Source organism: Anthonomus grandis, chromosome 6 (genome assembly GCF_022605725.1).
Source record: "Anthonomus grandis grandis chromosome 6, icAntGran1.3, whole genome shotgun sequence".
NCBI classification, from domain to species: Eukaryota; Metazoa; Arthropoda; class Insecta; order Coleoptera; family Curculionidae; genus Anthonomus; species Anthonomus grandis.
Genome location: NC_065551.1, coordinates 16,848,056 through 16,872,242, shown reverse-complemented (window position 1 = coordinate 16,872,242; position 24,187 = coordinate 16,848,056). Strand labels below are relative to the sequence as shown.

The 24,187-nt window shown below is 31.1% G+C and overlaps 2 protein-coding genes across 4 annotated transcripts in view; one reads left to right on the top strand and one right to left on the bottom strand.

The window, feature by feature from the left end:
* Positions 1-24,187, top strand: part of LOC126738060 (synaptotagmin-15-like) — a 196,081-nt gene that overhangs the window by 148,379 nt on the left and 23,515 nt on the right. The gene's annotated exons all lie outside the window — the stretch shown is intronic.
* LOC126738059 (aldehyde dehydrogenase, dimeric NADP-preferring-like) lies at positions 1,089-15,447 on the bottom strand. Of its 2 annotated transcripts, none has more exons than XM_050443237.1 (8): positions 15,227-15,447; positions 14,727-14,790; positions 7,897-8,118; positions 7,621-7,841; positions 2,716-2,875; positions 2,246-2,373; positions 1,947-2,157; positions 1,089-1,887 (listed from the first exon to the last, which is right to left on the bottom strand). In XM_050443237.1, exons 2-8 carry the CDS (start codon positions 14,753-14,755, stop codon positions 1,263-1,265), a joined length of 1,596 nt encoding a protein of 531 aa, XP_050299194.1. In that variant the 5' UTR covers positions 14,756-14,790; positions 15,227-15,447; the 3' UTR covers positions 1,089-1,262. The 2 variants fall into 2 exon arrangements, with proteins under 2 accessions (XP_050299194.1, XP_050299195.1); XM_050443238.1 differs by lacking the exon at positions 15,227-15,447 and adding an exon at positions 15,127-15,149.

Sequence of the window (24,187 nt, the reverse complement as noted above, 5' to 3'; positions counted from 1 at the left end):
CATATTTCTATAAAATAAAAATAAAATCTTGTAACTTCGTTACAATGGTTCAAATTATCTTTATATCTTGCCTGTGCCAAATTGTGCCCTTCAGGTGAGAAATCTAGCTGCATTTTTATTTTTCATTTTTACCAATATCATTTCTACGAGTATTTGGAAATAAGTTTCTATGTTTGATGGTGGCATGAAGGTTTTTCGTATTGTTAAGAATCGTCATGACTGTATGTAGCTGCAAGCAGATCTTGATAGTCCTGGTAATGTCAGTTTTTTTTCTTAATTATTATAAAATAATAGTAATGCGGTAATGCGACGTGGTGAGAGCAGTGGTGCTGAGTACAGGTCACATAGTGTGAAAGTTGCACTCGGCATAACCAAAATCAATAGAACCTTAACACAAGCGCTAAGTGGCAACTTTAACACTGATAATAATAATACTGAAAAGTCGAATAAAAAGAGAATGTAGCAGAAAATAAATTAGTGAGAATAAAGATGAATATAAGAATTAACTTGTAAGGAAACTGAAGGACTTAACGATACAATAGAGAGAAAATTAGTGAGTCTCATAATAAAACCACTAAAAAAAGGGAATAAATTAGTGTGAAGAAAGAGAAACTTTCACTAGTAAAATTCCAGCTTCACTGGAAAAGAATGTATGTCACAATATCAACTAAGGAAAAAAACAGTAAAATAGAAAAAAAATTAATGAGTCTAGAAATAAAATAGCAGTAAAAGGAAATAGAGAAGAGGGTATAAAGAATGAAGATAAATAAGAGAATTGGCTGATAGAAGAATTCGTGCTTTTGAAGGATCTATTAGATATAGTAAAAACTATTTGATATAGTATAATATCATAAAATTTAGCAAGAATAAAATTATATTAAAAAGAAATAAATAGGTAATTATGAACAAGAAACTTTCACTGATAAAGAGTTAAAGGGCTAGAGTAGGACAATGAATGAGATATAATGGCCAAGAAAAAAAAATGTAACCAAAAGTAGAAGTATTTGTAAGCTTGTAAAATTTATGAATTGAGTTTACAAAACAATTATTAAAAAATTGAACTAATAGAAATACTAAATAAACATATACAGATTTTATCAGAACTTTTATTACATCTTTCACCAAATAATCTTAATATTCTACATTCTAATATCACAACAACATAAAATCTACAGTTCATTTAAATGAACACAATAGTATTTTTACCTAACTCAAAAACAATTAAAAAAAACAATAAAATAAACATCTTAAAAAAGATTGTGTTAATTTTCCTCCATAAAATGCTTATTAAGGAAATAACCTCCAATGGTTACTCCCACCCCCAACCCAAATACCAACCCATAAAGAGCCAGTTGTTTGAATGGAATGCTTCTGTTAAAAGTGATTAATGCCATTCTTAACATTTTCATTCTCTTAGGAGTGAACGGTGCGTAACGTAACTCTTGCAACTTCTCTCCGATAATATTGTAATTCCTTTGCAAAACACTCTTTTTATGAACAAAAGTATCAAAACTCTTTTTACCATGGTAATTCCCCATACCGCTGGCACCAACTCCACCAAATGGTAGAGTTTCCACTGTCAATTGCATCACGGTATCATTCAAACAAACACCGCCACTGGAGGTGTTTGTCAGAAATAAATCTTTAATTTTTTTGTTTTTGGTAAATACATATAAGGCCAAGGGCTTCTCTCTTTTGTTTATAAATTGGATCGCCTCATTGGCATCTCGCACATTAATAATAGGAAAAATTGGTCCGAAAATTTCCTCTTGCATTATGTCATCTTCAGGTTTCACATCGATCAAAATAGTGGGCGAAATGTAAAGATCTTGGGCGTCTACGTTGCCACCTAGGGCAATTTTTTGGTTCTTTAGCAAGTTGCAAACTCTAAAATGATCAGGTTAGCTCCTCATTGTATAAACACGTTTATACTTTACTTATCTTACCTCATAAAGTTTCTTTCGTTTAATATTCTGGCATAATCCTTAGACTCTTTAATGTTATTTCCAAAAAAATCTTTAATGAATTTATCTGCATAACTAATGACTTGCTCTTGAATTTCCTTAGTGCAAAGTAAGTAGTCTGGAGCTACACAAGTTTGTCCAGCATTTATAAATTTACCCCATAAGATTCTTTTCGTTGCTATTTCCACATTAGCTAAAAATCAATTGTAATTTAGAGTTATCCTAAAAACTATTTCGATTTATTTTAAGACAATTTGCTTTAAAGGCTAGATCAAACTTACCAGTTGAGTCAATATAAGTTGGACTTTTTCCTCCTAGTTCTAACGTGCAAGGCGTTAAAAAATTCGTCGCAGCTTTGTATATTATCCTACCAACCTGTGTGGATCCCGTAAAAAATATATAGTCGAACCTAAACAACAAAACAAAATATGAAATTATATGTTATATTAGTGACCCAGATTAATTGTCTTGAATTTCAAAGGTTAAGTTGGATGTTCGTCAAGTAAAATCCAAGATGTTTCAATCTTTTTCTCTTTATTGCCAATAAATTTTCTTTTATTTCGGCCTATATAAGGGCGCTATAAATTAAAAAAAAAATATATGGCGCTCTGAAGAATGGGCCAAAACATTAGCATTACAAAGAAAAAAATTGAAACGGCTTGGATATTACTTGATTTCACACTCAACTTAACCCTTAAACCAAAAAAAAAATAAAATTCGTATGAAATTGAAATATTCGTTCTCTTCATACCTTTCTTTTAAAAGATCAGTAGTTTCCGGGATACCCCCCAAGAAAACAGCATAGCAGTCCTTATCCAAATATTTAGGCAAAAGATCATACATTAGCTGTGATGTGTGAACAGAAAGGTCTGATGGTTTGATAATGCAACAGTTGCCTGCTGCAATTGCTCCTAAAACAAGTGATTAAAACTATTAGTTTTCTTGATGATAAACTTAGGTTTAAGCTGTAAATAATTTAGACTTGATAAGATTTTCTCTGTCTTGGTACTGTCTGTACTTGGTATTGTCGTAATGATGTAATTTTAAGGTTTTTATAGATCCAGGTTTGGTCCCATTATCATCTATCTTAATTCGTTTTAACCTTTTACCCTTGTCTGAGGCACTATATCCATAAGATGTATTGACGCAACCACTTAATTTTTTATCCCTGATGATGGACATGTTATATGTCCAAAACATGTCGGATTAATAATTTTTTAAATAAATTTAGTAGAGGATGACCGAAGTATTTTTAGTTACGCATTGACCTACTAACTCCACTGCAAGAATTGACTATTTCTTTAACTTTAAATGGCAAAGCTGTTGAACTTGTTTGGTTTTGTAGCAAAAGTTACTAAGCTAAAAACGGAGCTGGAAGACAGGGACTGCGGTACGATCTTAAAGAAGACGTACAGGAGCGACGTCTTAGCGCAATCTTAAGAAAGGTGATGACTCGACAACTTTGTTTTTACTGGTTCAAGTGACGTCTGTCGAATGTTGTAAAGTTTGAAAAAACGAATTGCTAGAAATAGAATTCTGCCAGCCAGCAAGTGAAGTTGCAAAAAAATTTTACTAACCTGGAAGCTCAATTACTAGAAAATTCTGCAAAACAGAAGGAAAAGAAAAAATATTTACACCAAAAGAGAATTATTCTCAGTTGGAAGAAAAGAGTGAAAATTGAATGAAAATTTGACAAAAAGAATTAAAAAAGAAATTCTTCATTGAAAAAGCGGATTATTTCATTGATGGAGGAAGATTCAATTTTTTTGAGCTCTGCTATAAATCTTCAGCAGTAGACAACAAGAACGATGTCTGGGCTGATGCGGTCTGAACCGCCTCAATTTGATGGTACTACATTAATCCTAGCAGGGCTGTGTGGCAGCTGTTGTACAAAAAAATTAAAATAAAATCCAGAATAATTAGTAGTGGGTCATAGAATTGTTTTCTAATTACCAAACTCAAACATTGGTCGGGTTTGTTACCTGATTCATAACAAACACTGCACCTTTTCATTCTCTGATATTTCTTTGATTAAGATTCATGACATAATTTCTAATTTGAAAAATAAAAACAGCAAGGACATTTTTAGGCTAAACGCCAAAATATTTAAGTCTAGAAAAAACTATTCCCCACTGACCAGCCTAATAAGCTTATGTATTAAGGAAGCTTATTTCCCGTCCCAATTAAAGGAAGCTCTTGTTATCCTAATACTTTTAAAAAGGTAATTCAAACTATCGTCCATTGTCTCAAAGATTCTGGAAAAGTACTGAAATTATTAAATTGCATATTGTTGATTTTTTTTGAAAAAAAAATCTGTCTAGTGAGTGCCGATTTGGTTTTAGGAAGGACAAAAGTACAGTCTCTGGTATGTTGTATTTGATTACAAATATTACTGATGCTTTTGGAATAATAAATATGGCACAGCTCTTTGCTGTGACTTTAGCAAAGCTTTTGACTGCGTTGACTATGAAATCTTCCTGCAGTTCAAAACCTGTAATTTTAACCCAGTTAGCCTTCAGACCATAAAATCTCTGAAACGCAGACTTAAGTCGATGTGCTTCTCTGGTGTGCCGTCGGTAAGGGTGACATTACTATTGGTGTACCACAGGGATCAATTCTAATTGGGCTGTTTTAAATGTATTTTAATGATTTATCACTTATTATTTCTGTTGCTCAATGTACCATTTTTGCTGATGATACCACAGTATCGTTTTGAGACTCTCTACTTACTCCTTTGGAGGGTTCTGTGTCGGCGCAGCAGAGGGTGCAACAGTGGTTCTGCAGAAAGAGACTTATTTTAAATATACAGATAAAACCGTTAGAATGATGTTCACTATGAAAGAGCTGAGTGGGCGAGGAATGGAACGCTTGCAATGGGGCCCACACATTAACCAACTATCCTCAACATCAAAACTCACCAAGACTCTATATCTATTTCGTACCCTTAATATAATATGGTTTCTTCATTAGTTCTTAAGGCTGCATATTTCTCTGTTTTCCACTCACATGCAACCTATGCAATAGGCATGGAGCCATGCGGCCGATGCTAAGAGGATGTTTGCACTTCAGAGAAAGTCCATTATGATCTAGGCTGAAGGATAGAGAGGATTGTAAGGCTATTTTAGGGGACTTGTGTTCTTACTCTGCCGTGAGTATATATCTGCCCAATAAGAAGAGTACAACACTCATTATAGAGCTGATCTAGTGACCCTCTACTATCATCTGAAGAAATGTCGAAATGCTTCGGGCTCCTACGTCGATATTTTTTTAATATCCTGCCCTTTAAAATGAGAATCTTACCTTTCACTCCTTTTATTCAAGTGACTATGTATTTTTGCCTATTTTAATTTTTATCTTTGGCCTTCTACAAGTAATATTTGTTTAAAAATGTTAATCATAGTATATGTATAGGTTGTTCTTTTTATTTATTATTTATAGTTTGTATTTTGTATAAAGTTTTATCATGCTTAGCGTTTATATATTAGGTATTAGAATAGACTGGTACCTTATTTATGACGTGTGTAAAATTATTGTATCATTGAGATGAATAAATTATGATTATGTTTATGATTATCATAATTCTATCTATTTATCAGTATCAATTTAGATTGACTACCCTTATTTTTAAATGAGATGCTGCTGTCATATTGTAAAGAATATCCCCGAAGAGAAAGAAAGAAGATCAAAAGAAAGAATTCAAGGTATTACAAATGAATTAACTAATCTTACTTAAGTAACAGAAAACAGAGTACAAATCTTTTAGAGCAAGAAAGCGATAAGCTGGTGGTAGATTTTGATGTGCCACAGAGGACAGTCCTTTCTCTTCGCCTGTTTGAAGTTTATATAAATGGCATTATGGCAAACTTCTAGAAAAGAATGATATAATTATTTTGCTTTACTGATGACACCGCTATTATTATAAATGGGGACAATTGGAATACTTAAAAAAAAAAGGACCGCAATTTCAAAAGGCTAAAGAAGGGTTCGATCATAGCCGTCTTTCTTTAAACATCGATAAAACAGAAGTTATGGCTTTTTCCCTTTTCTTGAAAATCTGAACAGAAGGGATCATATCAACTATGCTACTAAAAAAACTGGAAAACTATTTTATAAATTTTATGAACTAAGAATATATTAACCTTGAAGACACTAAAAATAATTTATTATGCTCTTTTCGAATCAATTTTAAATTATGGTTATGTTGTTTCGGGTAATGCTGGTTCATCAATATTTTCATTGTTGTATGTACTACAGAAATAGGTTTAAATTTTTTTTTAATAGTGAGCACCTCCCAGAATTAATATTGAAGAAAGATTTAACAAGAAAGTAATGTCCTCAATCTAGAACAAATGTGTAATAAATCAGTTAACAGATTTATGTTAAAAAATAATTACTTCAAAGAAAAATTAGCGCACGGATTGAATACTAGATATGTAGTACATGGAAATATTGCTTTGCAGAACCCCAAACATGCACCATCTCAAAATCATACTTATTGTGTAGACCCTAACATATTTATTGGCCTGCCTGACAACTTTAAGGTTCAGAGTTACTATAAAGCCAAATCTAAAATTACTGAGTGTGATTCAACAGTAATTATAGTCTCTTACCTGATTTAAAACATATATATTTTTTGTCATCTTTATTGAAGTGGGATTGTCTATTTTTGAGGATGTGTAAACCATATTTGTGTATTAGGTATTAAAACCTCTTATTATAAATTTTTAATCTTGAGATAGGTGCACACACATACGCATTTTAAATGTAATTGTGCACCAAATAGCAGAATGTAGAATTAAAAATTATTACTTTTGAACCTAATTCTATGTATTTTTCGGTGAATTTTGTTTTTGTTACTGGGAATTTTTATGCTATTATTAACTAAAGAAATATTGTATTATGGATTATATAGAAATTGCTTATTCTTTATTTTCTACTAATAAATTATTATTATTATTACTATAATTTTAAAAAAAAAACAGCAAAAAGATATTACTCGATATTCACACAGTGCTGGTGTATAATATAGATAAATAAAGAGAAAATGCCAACTTGGAAAGAAGTTGCTAAGTATCCTTCTAACACCAACTCATATTTCGTTTTTGTTTTATGCATTATGGAACTTTACAGGGATAACTAAGTGAGTTTTCTTATCTTCCTCATAGAGGTGTCTTAATTCGTAAAGTTTTATCTAAGATAGGAACAGGGAAAGTTTCAGATCTAAAACACATATATTTTGCTTCTTGAGGAATATAGGTTCGAACAAATTTCTTCTATTCTTATTAAAAATCTTGTATCTATCTTTAAAAAAAAATATTTATTCAAAATCGAGTGTGATCTTTCATTGGTCAAATAGAGTGGTATGGAATAATCTTAATTAAAAAAAATGAAATACGTAAAACGAGTTTTTAATAAACAGAATAATTAGAAGGTAAATGACGAGGAAAACTATTTACGAGACGCAACTATTAAATTGCATTATATAATTAGGACCAATTAGATCTTTCAATTTATCCTACCCAATCATTAAAATGCTATTAATATGTAATCAGGTAATTATTTTAGTTAGTTGCGTATGTTAAAATGTAATTTTTGATTTTTGTTGTAAGTAGTAATTCGAGGAGTGCAAAAAGCTCTAAGGTTAATAGAATCTTACCTATAAGAGGCTGTAATGTCAAAACCACTGGATAATTCCATGCTCCCATTATCAAAACAACCCCAAAAGGATCCGAGTAAATCTGTATAGAATCAAAAAAATTCATCAAAGGCTTATCCGGTGCTTCAGGTTTCATCCACGTTTTTAAATGTTTCAAAATATAATTAATATTTTGTACTAGAAGGTCGATTTCGTACACCAAAGATTCTTGCTGGGGTTTCCTAATAAAATAAAACTAATTATTTTTAACTTTTAAAAATGTTTTAACCTTCTTACCTAAGGTCCGCATGTAAAGCATCACATATACCTTGAGAGTGGTCCTTTAAAAAGGATTTTAAAGCCTTTAGTTGTCCCACCCTATAGTCGTAAGCCCTAGTTTTACCAGTATTAAAGGATTTTCGCACTTTGGCCACTAATTGAGTGGGGGTTTGTTTATCTTGTTGGGACATGTCGATATCGATTATAGCAACGTTCGGAAATCCGTTTGAGTTTTGGACCCTAAGAATTAAATCGATTGTTTACAATACATTAAAAACTCATTTTATAAGTTCCTTGTGTAAAGTATTTGAAATTTCCCAGATAAATAAATAATCGAATAATACTCTTGGTACTAAACTATTAATTCATTATTAAGCTAAAACTCAGGAATGGCCCTTACCAGAACGATTTATCAAATAATAGGCCTTTCCCTTAGTAATCTTATAATATTAGTAAAATATTTTTTTAGATGATTGTATAGAAGTTATATTTATTTATTCATACAGGAAAAGAGGGAATAATGTAATAGGAATATTCCAACCGACATACATTATTAAACTCTTTAATTCTGAGGAACCGTAGGTGAATAAAGAGAGTTTTAACTGATACAGTATTGTAGCGGACCATCACAAAACGATATCCCTTATGAAGACTCATCGAATAAGTCGGAACTGGTTAGAATTATATTATTTTTGCCAATGATATCCCTTAAAGTCACTTGAAGAGAATACTGACAATCCAAGCAAGCAAGATCTAGAAAATTTAAACTAACAGGACTTACAATTAAATAATCTAAACTAGGCCCTATAGGTAAAAATATCAATCCAAACCTAAGTAGAACTCTAAATAAATTTAACTAACTAAATTAAACTACAAATTAAGAGCAAAACAGTGCAAAAGCTAAGAGAATAGTTAACGTATTAGCATTTTCGCGAGTTAGGAAGGATGGAAAGATATTTTTCTAGAAATCCCAATCTTTTATCAAGAATAATGCATTTCGATTGGTTCACTTATCATCATCAGACTAAAATTTATTTATTTTTGAAAGAATTACATTAAAATGCCAAAAAGTACGTCAAAATTAAAAGGTACAACAAAAATTAACGCAATTAAAAGTCAAAATTTAACATAAACTTTTAAAAACATTATCTACACTACATAGTTACGATGTTTATGTAAAAAACAATGATATAATAATAATAATGATATTATCCCGTGGCTGTTCATGGACCATTTGCAACTCCTCTTGTAGATGGTAGAAGTACTCGTCAAGGATTTCAGCCTTATCGGGTCTCCCAGTTGTAATGTCCAAAAGTAAACGAAGTTTATCACCAAAAGTAAACTTTTCCGGGATTTTTCTAGTAGACTCATGGATAAAAGAACGATATTTCCTATAGAGATGGTTGTATAATCCCAGTTAATTTGCTTAGAGTTAAATAGATTTCAACAGGGCGATTAAATATTTTAACCACCTCATCAGACTGAGGATGCAGGAGACTTTTGCAGGTGTAATATATTCCCAGTAACTGGTATACGTGTTGGAATAGTTGTGACCCAAATTTCCTTCCTTGTTGAAAGAACTCGTCCATTATCTGAGAGAGACCTACGAGAGTAGAAAAAAAATAAAAACCCTAAGTCTCGGTCTCAAATTATTTTGTATGTTTCGAAGGTTACATGTTTCGCTTAAAATAAAGCATCATCAATTCAGTTTTTATTTTTTCTCTCTTTGCTTCCTTGGCTGAATGTATCCTCTCTGTGGGCACAAAATCCGAGACTGGAACAGCACTTTTGTTAGTGTAGTTACTCTTGGTTTGAAATGGAATAAACCTCGGACAACTTACTGAAGATGTTCATAACAACAGGCGTATATCAATTTCTGAAGCTGCTAGTAGGAAAAGGGCTCCGCTACGTCGATGGCAATTGATTCAAAGCATGCACCAAAAAGATTTTGTATTATTTTCTCCCTGGTTCGAGTTCTTGGGCCTTTGGCTGTAGCAAATTCTTCGCACTGTCCATTCGAGGGTTTACCATGTTCATCACTGCCCATTCAGTAAAACCTTATTCGCACTTTTGCCAAAAGCTTACAAACTCTAAGATGTCCTCTGCCAACACCACCATAGACAGCTTTAAGACCTCGTCGCTCGCCCAAACTCTTTTGAATAATCCATCTTGTGTAACTAACGAATTCCATTGAGCCCAGTTTAAGTTCTGGAGATTTATTGAAAATATTTCTTTAGATTAGATTTCAAAGCCAGAATGGCTTTGTTAAAACTTCATTTCATAAATAAAGCCAAATACTGGGTCATCACACTGATCCTGGATTATACTAGCTGCGTTCCAATCTTCAGGACTGTTAATGCTAATACTATGATAAGCAAATATCTGTGTCTATTGCTTCAATTCCTTTTTAAGGTAATATTAATATGTTTTGACAGAGCAAAGACATTTCGATGATATTCGCCTTTCCCACATTTTATTGTATATTTACGTGATACGCTTGTACCTGTTGTAGCCATCTTGATGTTTATGCTTTAGCATTTTTGAACTAAAACAGACATTTTAGAGAAGCATGGTAAGTCCCAAGAATTAATCGTTGTTCATACAAATATTTATGGAAATGTTCAATGATTTATAATGATGCCAGAAGCTCTCTTCTGGTCTTTAACGGCATTGAAACACCTGCTCGCCATATTTAAATTTTTTGAAAAACGGCTCCAATTATAACATTTAAAATGTGGCCAAAATAAACGCTTGTCAAGGAATTGGATACATTAAAAAATTAAATTGGAATAAAAAATTAATTAGAATAAAATTGGAAGAGCATAGTGCTCTCTTTTGCTCTTTGCTTTTTCACAATCTGCTGACCAACTAAATACTGTTTTTTCCTCTGATAGCTCATGCATCAAATTTTTTATAAATCTTCTGTAATATATGTATAAACCGAGAAAGCTTCTGAGGTGATATTTATCAGAAGGTCATGGCGAATTTTCAATTTTTTCTACTTTATCTCGATCAGTACCACGAGTAAACCACTTGTAGTAGACCCGTACATCTTAAGGAATTAAGCTGATCCTAACCATTCTTAGTATATATGTAGCTTCTCTTAGGCATAACTTAAACTTGATTGACTTTTCTTCGTTATCATAGAGATTCCCCTGTCGGCCTCAAACTGATTCAAGTAGGTACTCTGTATCTTTGCCGTAAAATTTTCGTCGCTTAACTTTCATATTTTGAATTTCAGGATCCGAATGAACAGGGGTATTTACTTAGTATGTAGGTTCTGTATTTCTTAACGTATTTCTATAAATTTTTTCCTCTGACTGCTGCATCGAAGTGGATCATTAATTCTCTTTGCATCATCTCTATTTTCGACGATGTGAATCTCGTTTTTTATGCTTCTTTGTAAGATCGGCTTTTAAGTTCAGTAAGTATTCTTTGAAATTCTTAATATGGTTTTCTTGTTTTCTATCTCGCTCTTTATTTTCTTTATTCAAAATATCTCTCTAGTTTTAATCAGATTCTGATGTTTCTTTCCATGTTTACTGTCTCGTATCTGTTATTCTGTACTAGCCAAAAAGTCAAGTTCTTTAATTTCTGATTTCGTGTTAAAAGGCTTCCAGATATCCCACTTCTGACACCAATTATAACGGAATTCAGGAACATCCTGTCCGGAACAATTGAGCGAAATACACTTTTATATCAAAAACACATTTTTTTTATGAGTCCTATGGCTGGAATCTTTGATGTGAGACTCAAATCACGAGACAATGTAAGATTACAAATTTTTTATTATCTCACGTTTACTATAATTCAAGTGTTTTCAAGGTAAACAACAAAACTGATTCAAATTTCAGAAAACGTGATCTTATAAGGACCCATGCAATAATTTGGAAATGGTCAGAGTTTTCTTTATTATTTTTACCGATGGTGATCAATAATTTGAAGAAAACCCTGACAATCAAAACAAGCACGTACACAAAATCTAGAAAATTGAAACTACTACGATTTATAATAAAATAACCTAAATTCCTTAAATCGGATCCCAACTTAAACTATAAAATATTAAGTTCCTAATGTAAAATGAATTTAAAAACTCATTTGAGGGTCGTTTTAAGGTATAATCAAAAACATTAAAAATTACGGCAACTGTTTTTTTTTAAATTATTGTTAGAAAAATTTACATAAGATTTGTAGGTGAGAACTTAAAAATTCGTCATAATAAATACATTGTTGAAAATATTTACGAACCGTATATCTATTCACCTTTGCTATAGGCACTTATAAAGAAATTCATTTATCAATCTGAAAAGGAATCTCGTTTATCTTTTATATAAGAAATTTATAGTAAATTAACAGATATTAGAATTAACATACAGTGCTTTTCTTTGAAGTCCCCCCCCCATTTATTTTTTGAACGGGTCAAAAAAAATTTTTGAAACTTGGCATAAGTAAATTGGTCTATAGATACTATTTTTCACTATAAACTAGGTAGTTATAAATTCCAAGATGGCGGCTGGGCGACATCTTGAGAAAAAATTTTAAATAGAAAGGGGGGTCGTGTGGTACCTCATTTTAAAGGTCTTAATGAGTACTTTATAACCCTGAAATATTAGACCCATATCTTAACCCGTTTCAAAATAACGGCCTAATAAAAAAGTATTTTTTTTTATTTTAACGTTTTACATTTTTATGATTTTTGAATAGGTAAAAATCAGTGTACGAAAATAAATGCGTCACTATTTTATTTTGACATAAAAACGACAGTTCTAAATGTCAAAATAACACATAAGCGCCATCTTGAATAAATGCATTAAATAGAAATCTTGTGTTACCTCATTTAAAAGGTTTTATTGAGTACTTTTAATATTTATTACATGGACTCGGTGAACTCCATTTTGACCTGTCTAAAAGTAACAGCCAAAAAAATACACTGTTGCGATTTTATTAACGTTTTTAATAGAATACAATGAAATACTAATTTACAATTAGCAAATAAACAATTTATCAAAAGAAAAACAATATTTAATTTAAAAGATGCTGGAAATGATTTCCTTGTACCTCTTGACACATAAATAACCTATCTGAAAATTCACGTCGAACATTTTCAAATACATCTGCCTCAATATTTTGACAAATGTTAGTGATTCGATATAGTGAAATGATAAAATCGCATTAGTGTATTTTTTTGGCTGTTACTTTTAGACAGGTCAAAATGGAGTCCACCGAGTCCATGTAATAAATATTAAAAGTACTCAATAAAACCTTTTAAATGAGGTAACACAAGATTTCTATTTAATGCATTTATTCAAGATGGCGCTTATGTGTTATTTTGACATTTAGAACTGTCGTTTTTATGTCAAAATAAAATAGTGACGCATTTATTTTCGTACACTGATTTTTACCTATTCAAAAATCATAAAAATCTAAAACGTTAAAATAAAAAAAAATACTTTTTTATTAGGCCGCCATTTTGAAACGGGTTAAGATATGGGTCTAATATTTCAGGGTTATAAAGTACTCATTAAGACCTTTAAAATGAGGTACCACACGACCCCCCTTTTTATTTAAAATTTTTTCTCAAGATGTCGCCCAGCCGCCATCTTGGAATTTATCACTACCTAGTTTACAGTGAAAAATAGTATCTATAGACCAATTTACTTATGCCAAGTTTCAAAAAATTTTTTTGACCCGTTCAAAAAATAAATGGGGGGGGGACTTCAAAGAAAAGCACTGTATAAAACATTATTGGGAATATTCAGATTAAACACTGTAACTTTTTTTATTATTATCCTTTTACTTTTCAGGTTTGTCTTTGTCATTTTTAACACCCTTTTATTAGCTCGGGTTATATCTATGCATGATGTAACGGAATCTTTGAGCTTAATTATCAGTTTAAGTTTGAAAAGTTGAGCGCAACTGATCCAGTTGCACACGTATCAACGACCGATGACAATGCAAAAATTTGATAACATTTTTCCATTATCCTTATTAGGACTGCCAGTTACCAAAGTAAAATACATGAAAGGCCCTTGCCAAAACGGTTTATAAAATAATAGGCCTTCACTTCAGTAATCTTGTAATTATAATTTATACAGGAGCTATGTATGTTCATTTATTCATATAGAAAAAAAACGGAATAATTGAAGAGAAATTTTCAACGAACATGCTTTATTAAACTTCCTAATTCTAGAAAACTATGGGCAAATAAAAGGAGTTTTAACTGAGATGTTAAGGACACTTCACCCACACCAAATTTTTTCATCGATCTGTAAAGGAATTTCGTTAATCTTTTCTGTAGAAAATTTATAGTACATTAATACATCTAAGGTTGAATATATAACTGAGAATATTCTGATAAAGCATGAACATGTAACATACATATAATAGAAAAATCTAGTTGGAACCTTTACACAAATAACTAGTCAAGCTATTCTTATTAAAAAAAAAACATAATATTCGCATAAATATTCTATAACAATGTTATTTGGATTATTAGCCAGTACATGTAAAATTGTCAAGTATATCGCCCTTTTTAAGATGCCCACTTATTATATTCCATATTTTATAAAATTAATAAGAAGATTTTTATTACATAAAAAACATGTTCTTTTAATTTTCATGTTTCTCTTTTCTATATTTTTTAAACTAGTTTGAATTTTTATTAATTATTTTTTATTTACTATATCTGTATGGTTTTCTCATATTTAGGAACTGATTATATTGTTTAAAAAGTTATTAAAAGAGCCCTCAACATGATCGAAAAATGAATAATTTTTTAACTATAATTTCCTAAGCCTTCTAGAATAACTTAAAAAAAAAAAAATTAGTCGAAAAATTTGAAAACTCACCTGGGAAGAATATATTCTCCATCAGTCATAATTGAAGTTTTTCAACAAAGTGACCAATTTGCCCCTACAAAGAAAAGTCAAGATAATAATAGAGGAAAATAGACAAATTTAAAACTAAACACATCAAGGAAAAATATTGATCCAGAGGTGGAGATCCAGGTGTATATTTAATAGGCAATTGTAAAAAAAACCTATAGTTATTGGTGTAAGTATATATATTTTTAGTTTTTCTGTATTAAATTTGTAGCCAGTATAATTCAGTTATTTTAGTAAATACAGTATTATAAGTCGTTTTTCTAGTTTTCTGGATTAGGTAACAATCCTGATAAACTAAAGCAAAATTTAAAACAAAATTATTTTTGATTTTTTATTCAAAATATGTTTGCCAATGGCCACCTACTTTAAAATAATAAAGGAATTTTTCATGTCAATTTTAATCATTTTTGATTCTTCTAATTTTGCTACCCAATTCTAAATTAATTAACAAAAACCTTACACACCACAACTTTTCACATTGTTAAAAATAAAATCCCCATGAATGTTAAAAATAATCCCAGAAATGAATAATTAAATAGCACTTTTATCGGTTTCGCACACCACCGGCAATCACGTTTCGCAATCTAAAAACGAATATACGAGTATAAAATTTATTTATTTGTATCGGCGTTCGTTCGACTGCGTCAATGTTGCGCGACTCTCTAGGACAACCTCCAACGTGAATCTGAATGCTATGATATTCCTGAAAAGGTATCGTTTTTTTATTAATATCTACGTAAAACTTAAAAAGTTATCAGAGACGGTTTAAGGCGAAAATCTTTTGGGCGCCCAACAATTATTTAAAATGCAACGTAAAAGTACTACTTAAGAAGTTCTTTTTTATAAAAAAATTTCATTCATTCTTCACAAGGAGACCAACACACAAAATTATTAAAAAACAAAGAAAACATAGACCCCAAAAGAAACATAAATTTAACACATAATACAGGGATACACGTGTTTCGCTCTGGCCAGAGCACCATCAGGCCTTTAAAAACTTTTCCAAAAAACGTGGAACCAACGTGTTAACGTTGGTTTGGTGCGTCCGAGTATTTTTGCTAATGCCTATGCTCATGTTTAAAAACATTTATTTATGTTTTTATCTTAACCTCATTTTTTTAAATTCTATTTTTTTACCAATTTAACCATATTAGAACATCAAAAAATAAAAATAATAATAATAAAAATGTTTATTAATTCTAACGAAAATTTCAATATAACTGTCAGCGAAAATATGCACATGGATTCAAGGGCAACTTTCAGCTTCTAAACAAAAAGTTAAGAGCTGTTGCATCCTGGTAAATATAATACTAACCTACAGGAAACACCTTACCCTTAACCTTATAGGGTATAAATGAACCCAAATATGTAAATCTAGGATGCAACCCAAGTTAAGACACGGATAATAAAATGTGTATAGTAACAACTAAACCTAACTCTTGCTACTTAATATTTCATTCACTATAAGGAATAGGTATAAAAAAATATAAAGTTGCATGGGCTTAACACTTCAGTCTTAAGACAAAGCAGTTATAAGCGTTTTCCTTGTATGATTTTAAAAAGCATTTATAGTTAGCGAGAGGTTCCGTATATGTCTATTCACACATGTTGCGATATTATAGGAAAAGCTGCGTTGAAAATTTTCTTTGCCATACCAAAGCTAACTGAATAAAATAAAATTTTATTCAGTAAACTTTGGCCATACCGTGGGATGTTCAGAGGATTTCGATGTCTCATATTAATTCCGTAAGTAATAGCCCTGCACTCAACTCTGTTTATTAGGTAGGGGGAACATTTATTTTGTAAGACTCTATAGAGAAACACTGTGTAATTGAACTCTCTTCTTTGAGACATATTCAGCCAGTGCAAGTCCTAATTTATGTGATACCACATGTGGGCGTCGTATTGCAAATATGTATCTCACACATGCATTTTGAAATTTTTGCATACGCGTCTTGTCCGTATGATTAAGACAAGGGCCATAAACAGTATTACAGAAATTCAGATGTGAAAAAATCAAAGAATCGCAGAACATCTTTCTTGTTTCTATATTCAACTTATACCTTTGGGGAATATAGGTATTTAGTCATTAACAAAAAAGTTACATGGAAAGAAAATTGTAACCTAATATTCATGTACACACCAAGTATTCCTCCTCATGTTTGGAAATGAAATGGGTTCAATATTGATATGCAAATAATTGAGGAAGCGCTATAGGATGTTTTGAAACGTGTTTAAGATATTGGCCATATTATGTGAGTACTTGGAATGGTGTAGCCAACAAACACCCAAATAAATATTAAGGTATTAAAATAACTACTGTTATAGAAAATTCCAAAATTCTTGGAATCTGCCATATTTTCAGATAGAGGGTCAATGAATTTCAGGATCACCTTAATTATATTTAGTAAATTATATTAGAGGTAAAGCCTGGTGTTTCTCAGGGGTCATGTTTGGCGTCCCTGCTCTTTAATTTATTTGTAATTCATAAATCCTGCCAAAATATCAACTTTTTATTATTTTGCAGTTTGACCTGAATAGTCTTCTCTAGTGGTGTGGCGTAAATGGCATGGAGCTAAATATCTCAAAAAGTCATTAGAATGTGTTTCGTACTAGAAGAAACTTTACAAATAAAACAAATGTACAAAAAAAAACTGCCGAAAAAACCAAAAGTATTTTTTAAAGGATCTTAAAATCTTTCTGCAACGCAAAAGCTGCCTTATATCCATTACACCATTATATCCATTACATGAAACTGTATCGGACGCTTTAGCTATGTCGAGAAAGATACACAATGCTGGGCTACTTTCATCAAAATTTTTGTGTCTTTGTGATATAAATCCGGCGTTCTACATCGACCTGCCTTCCATGAATTCATATTGATTGTCAGATATAAGTTTGTATTTTTTAGAAACTTCACGATTCATCTTTAAAAAACCTATATAAATATTTTTATGATGTTTATATATTTAATTATTAAAAAACTTAAGGAGTATGCAATTTCCGTGACTATCATTTTTAAAATTTCGGTATGTATGCTATCAACTCCAGGATATTTTTGTCTTTAAGCTTGTTATAATATTTATTATTTTATGTTTAAAAAAGAATATAAGGAATATATTATTTGTCGTTTGGGGCGACTTTCAATACAATTTTGAGTTCTTTTTATTTTTTGCGCGTATTTTTCCTGCAATGTGCAATAATGTTTATTAAATAAATTGGTTATTTCTATTTTATTTCAAAAGAAAGTATCCTTAAATTAAATTTTATTAAATTTAATATTTATTATAAAATTTATTGACCGATTCCCATAGACGTTTAATGTGTTCTTAATTATTTAGTAACCTTTCAAAATAGATATTGGTTCTTTAAGTCAGCAACGGATTTTACAAAACTTGTTTTACATCTACTATAATTTTATTAAAGAATTAAATTATTTAGCAACATTTTAAGGTTTTGCTACACTTCGTTTTTCCTTTTAATAGTTTATCACATTTTTGTTAATACAACCCTGCTTTTTTATATTGGACATATTTTTTTATGTCGTATTGGTATAAGAACTTTTGACTGATATATACGAGGACACCGACATTTTTGTTTATATTGTTAGTATATTTTTAAAAGTTGAAAATATCTGAATAGTTTCTCTCATTACTATAACATCAAAAACTACCCTAAGCTGTGACTAAAAAAATAATAGATCATCCAGATTTTTAACACCGTTACAAATATTTAACAATTTTAACCGATTTTTTATTAGAGAATTTAGTGTTAATTATAATCTGAACAATTAGTACACACTACAGTCTTATAGTTTGTAATTTCAAAACCTATAATATATAAATTCATTGTTCATTATAATTCATTAAAATGTTTTCGAAACTTACTTAAGTCTTGTGCGTAGTACCCATTTTTAATACACTTAACAAGACTATACTATTTTACAGAAATACACAGAAAACCTTGTTACATATAACTCGATAGTATCTAAATGATATCACATTCTTGAATTTATCACAAGATGTTTTCCAAATTATGATTTTCGCGATCCGCAAGCCTATAAAGCCCTTTATTGTGCTCTTGTCACACCACATGTGGAGTGTGCCTTAGCAGTCTGATCTCTATATTATAATGTCCATGTGTCTGCAATTGAAAGAATGCCAAGAAAATTTCTTAGATTGATAGCATTTAAGTTCGATAGGCTTTATGATTTTAGCAATTATCATCTTCAGTAAGAACTTCGTTTTGATTCCCTGTTAAATCGCAGAAAGGTATATGAACTTAAACTATATCATAAACTGCTTAACAATATTGTTAACTGTTTTTCTCTCTTATCTAACATCGGTAAATTATTTAGGCAAACCAGATTTCTTGTTTCTATATTCAACAGATATCTTTAAAAATAAAGGGATTTAAGCATTAAATAACCTTTTTGCAACTTTTGTGTTACATGGAGAGAAAATTTCTTAAAAAGTATAATTAGTTAGTTAGTTTTTACTTTTTTACATCTACTAACTTTCTTACAGCTCCGTATATTGGTTTGAAAAGTAACAAAATAATTTCCTTCTTTAATATTATATAAAAAATGTATATTTTATTAAAGTCGCTAGGAGCAACCATTTTCGAAATAATCGCATTTTTAGGTTTTCGTAATATGCGAATGACTTAAATTTACTACATTGTTAGCAATGCAATCCCAAATAAAACAAGTTTAATACCTAAGATTATAAATATTTATGTAAAATTAGATTTAATGAGTTATTAAATTTAAAAAAATATTACGATTTTTCTATTAATTCTTATATCATAACCAAAGTAAATTATATTTATTTATTTTTAGTATATTTTATTTTCAAAAAAATATACCAAAAACAATAATAAACAAAGAAACATACAAATAACGCTACTATAACAACTGTTTAAAATGCCCTCCATTAACTTATATACCAAGATTCCTATTCATGTTTTGAAAATGGTTCATTATTGATGTGCAAATGAATGCGATTAAGGCATCTCTAATTAATAACTACTGTTATTTTCATTCCAGGATTCTTGAAATCTTTCAAGTTTTCAGATAGTGGGTCAGTAAATGTCAGGATCGCTTTAATTATATTTTAAAAAAATATACATTTTTGGAAATTTTCTTATTTATTTTTAATGTGTAAATAGTTCGAACATCTCAGAAAAATCGGCATCTATATCCGAGTCATAGAAACCTTAAAAGAACTTTTATGCAATAATCTGCCGAGCTAAACCTCCTGAGTTACAAGCACTGTGAGTGAAAATCAGGTTCATTCCACATATACCGACTCTTCCAAGGCCTTTTAACCATAAGGCTCCAATTTTTAATCTTGATCGCTTTGGAAACCAAGGATCGTTGTTATAGTAGTCGAATAATTACTTGCTGAACCAAGTTGGTTCGCGTCCAAGGTTATACGAGGTCTGGCTATTAAATAACGAGACTGGTTACTAAAAATGGTTTTATTATAAAAATTATTATACATTCTAATGCTCCCCTTCAATATACTTCCCTCCCCTCACCACACATCTTTCCAGACGTTTTTTCCATTGATCGAAGCAGTGCTGGAAGTCTTCTTTGGTGAGGGCCTTTAGGAGCTCTGCCGTTTTTTACTTTACCGCTTCCATCGACTCAAATCGGGTCCCTTTCAAAGCAGATTTTATCTTCGGAAACAAAAAATAGTCGCACGGGGCCAAATCTGGCGAATACGGCGCGTGTTCGAGCACTGGAGTGCGCTTACCGGCCAAATACTGCTTCACAGATAGGGCGTTATGGGCAGTTGCCTTGTCCTGGTGCAAAATCCACGAGTTGTTTTTCTACAACTCGGGCCGTTTCTTACGAACTCGTTCTCGCAGTGTTGCCAAAACTGACAAATAGTAAGTCTGGTTGACAGTCTGACCCTCTGGAACCCATTCAGTCATCACGATACCGTTAATGTCAAAAAAACGATCAAGATTGCCTTGAATTTTGATTTGGACATCCTTGCTTTTTTTATTCTGGGCGATTCAGGCGTCTTCCAATGCATTGATTGCCGCTTGGTTTCAACATCGTATTGAAAAATCCACGTTTCGCAAGTAATAATGTTTTTTATCAGTCCGGGATCTTTTTCTAACCTTTCAAGGCAATCTGAGCAGACCTGTTGACGCAAGAGCTTTTGGTCAGGAGTCAGGTTTTTTGGCACCAACTTCGCACAGACTTTTGTCATGTGTAATTTCCCGTGTAAAATTTTTCTAACCGTTTCTTTATCGGCGTTTACAGCCTCGGCAATCATCCGGGTGCTCATTCGACGATCTGCACGCACAATTTGGTTGATTTTGGTCATTCAAAAACACGAGACGAGAGAATTTTCCCCATAGGCCTCTTGCAACAATTTATAGCACTTAGTCGGAGTTTTTTTCAATTTAACGAGAAATTTAAGATTGATGCGTTGCTCTTGTTTTTCGTCACACATGGTTTTCGGCACGAGAAAAAAAACACGTTCGTTTCAAACCGCTACTGCACGAATACTATAATAGTGACGAAAACGTGTTTTGGTACGTGCATAGACAAGATATCTAGATACCCAACGCACTACTCGTTTTTTTCCCCAGCCGTCTAGGGCGCCCTCTAGGGACGCAGTCTCGTTATTTAATAGCCAGACCTCGTACATCTACGATAGTTGAGGTAAAGTCCGGTATTTCTCAAGGGTCACGTTTGGGGTCCCTGCTATTTAATTTATTTGAAATTCATAAAGGCTGCCAAAATATCAACCCTTTATTATTTTGCAGTTTAACCGGAATAGTTTTGTGATGTGCTGTGGGGTAAATAGCATAGAGCTAAAGTTGTAAAATGTCATTGGATTGTGTTTGGTATTGGAAGAAACGTTATAAATTTCTCTTATCAGATTAATAAAATTGCTTTAATTTTTCTGTCACAGATTCGTGATCTATGGCGACCATTGATACTATCATTGATACTATTAGTACTCGAAATAATAATAATAATAATATTAATAATAGACAAATATCAACTACAAAAAATAGTATTTAATGAAAATGTACAAAATAAACTGCCGAAAAAAGTAATTGTATATTGTTTTTCATGTGTTTTGCTATCTTATTTTTTTTGCTGATCTCTCTATTTCGTTTCACTGTCCATATGGCTCAATATCTACTATGCCTTTGATTCATAAAGCTGTTACTTTTGTAAAACCCTTAACGACCACTCTGACAATTTTTTCTTATAACTGTTAAGACTATAACAACCTTTAAAATCATTTAGGATTATATCCATTACACCGTTACATCCATTACATGAAACTGCATCGGACGCTTTAGCTAAGTCGATAAAGATACACAATGTCGGGCTACTGTTATCAAGATTTTTGTATCTTTGTGATGTAATTCCAGCAGTGGTATTCTATGTCGACCTGCCCTCCATGAATCCATATTGATTGTCAGACATAAGTTTGTATTTTTTATAAACTGCATGAGTCTTCTTTAAAAAATATATTTAAAGATTTTTATGATGTACATATCATTAATTATTAAAAAACTTAAGCAGTATGCAATTTCGGTGACTATCATTTTTTTAAATTTCGGTACGAATGTTATCAATTCCAAGATATTTTTGCCTTTAAGCTTCTTATAAGTTTTGTTTAATTCTTTATTTGTCAATTGGGGTGACTATCAATACAATTTTGAGTTCTTTATATTCTTTGAGCATATTTTTCCTGTAATGTGCAATAAGGTTTATTAAATAAATTGGTTATTTCTGTTTTATTTGAAAAGAAACTATCCTTAAATTTAATTTTATGAAATTCAATACTCATTATAAAATTTATTGACCGATTCCCATAGACGTTTACTGTGTTTTTAAATGTTTAGTAACATTTCAAAATAGATATTGCTTCTTTAAGTTAGCAATGGATTTTAAAAAACTTCTTTTAAATCTACTGTAATTTTATTAAATAATCAAATTATTTAACAACATTTTAAAGTTTTGATATACTTCGTTTTTCTTTTTTCACATTTTTGTTAATACAAACCTGCCTTTTTATATTAGACATATTTTTTATGTCGTATTGGTATAAGAACCTTTGACTGATTGATATATACGAGGACACTGTCATTTTTGTTAATATTGCCGTTATTATATGCCGAAAAGTTCAAAATATCTGAATAATTTCTCTCATAACTATAACATCAAAAACGGGTAGTATTTAATCGAACATCAGTTTTTATACTTTTTAGCACGTTTAAAAACTGGGTGGAGCAACAAAAATACTTATTGAGCATCTAATCTTTAGCATCTAATAAAGTTAATATTGTCAACTGTTTTATACTAATCTGGATAGCTATTTAAATAATAAAGCATCTAAATACTGTTTGAACTTCATACTTTATAATATGACAAAAGCTAGTGAGCATAAAATAAAACAAAAATAGGCATCACAAATATACTTTATTGTCTTCTATTTATAAAACAAAAAGAACAAAAAATTCCATTTTTAAAACAGTATTTGAACCACAAAACAAAAAAGAGTGAACATTAAACAAATTATTAATAAGACTTCAATAAATTAAAAACATCACTGAATTACCAAAGCAGGTTTGGATTTTGGTGGACGTCCACGCTTTCTTTCTTGTCCAATATGGATATGTTTTGCCTCTACAGGCGGAACTGTATATTTTAATCTAATTGCTAGGCCCAGAAGATGTTTGCACATATACATCTTAAAAAACTGTGGACAATTGCAGCTACCATTCATGCAATCATCTTTTTCTTTGGGAATTGTTACTCTCCAAGTGGAAAAAAAAATCTTTGAATTCATCAAAAGTTTCCCAAGGTTTTTCAGCCTGAACATCCAATACTTGACCTCCTAGTACTATATAGACATTGTTCTTCGTGTCAGCATCTAACACCTTTATTTTTTTGTCTAATTTTGCCCATTGATATGCTTTTGTCCAATCAGGAAGTTTAATAAGCGGAGTAATTGAAAAAGACTCCTCTGTAGTTTTGCAGGACCATTCGTTAACCATCTCCGATGCGATAACCAGAAAACGAGATAAAGGAAATCTTTCGCGTAATGTATTGCTATCTTTTATGGTTTTATTAAATGATTTCAGTGCGTTGTTTGTGGCTGGTGATCCTGGGGCAGCACCTAGGTACCAATTGCGATTTTGAGTTAACCACTCTTCTTTGAAGTATTTAATACAATTAGTTTGGGTTTTCCATTTCCTCATAAAAAGCTGTGATGCGCTAGTAAAATGTTCAGGAGAAGTAACGGACTATAAAGCATCAATGTCTTGTAATATATTCTTTCGGGCGTTTTTGTCTGAGCAAGTTTGTTCAACCCTGGTTTGCATTTTTATTTTTGCTGACTTCTGTAAAAGCATTTTGGATGCTCTTTGCGGCATCACAAACT

What these genes read in the sequence shown, in the direction of transcription:
- LOC126738059 (XM_050443237.1), bottom strand. Translation starts at nt 14,755, where the DNA reads ATGACTGATGGAGAATATATTCTTCCCAG. An exon ending in GGAGAATATATTCTTCCCAG is followed by an intron (nt 8,119 to 14,726) that starts GTGAGTTTTCAA and finishes TTTAATTCTTAG; the next exon opens with GGTCCAAAACTCAAACGGAT. An exon ending in AACGAAAGAAACTTTATGAG is followed by an intron (nt 1,888 to 1,946) that starts GTAAGATAAGTA and finishes TGATCATTTTAG; the next exon opens with AGTTTGCAACTTGCTAAAGA.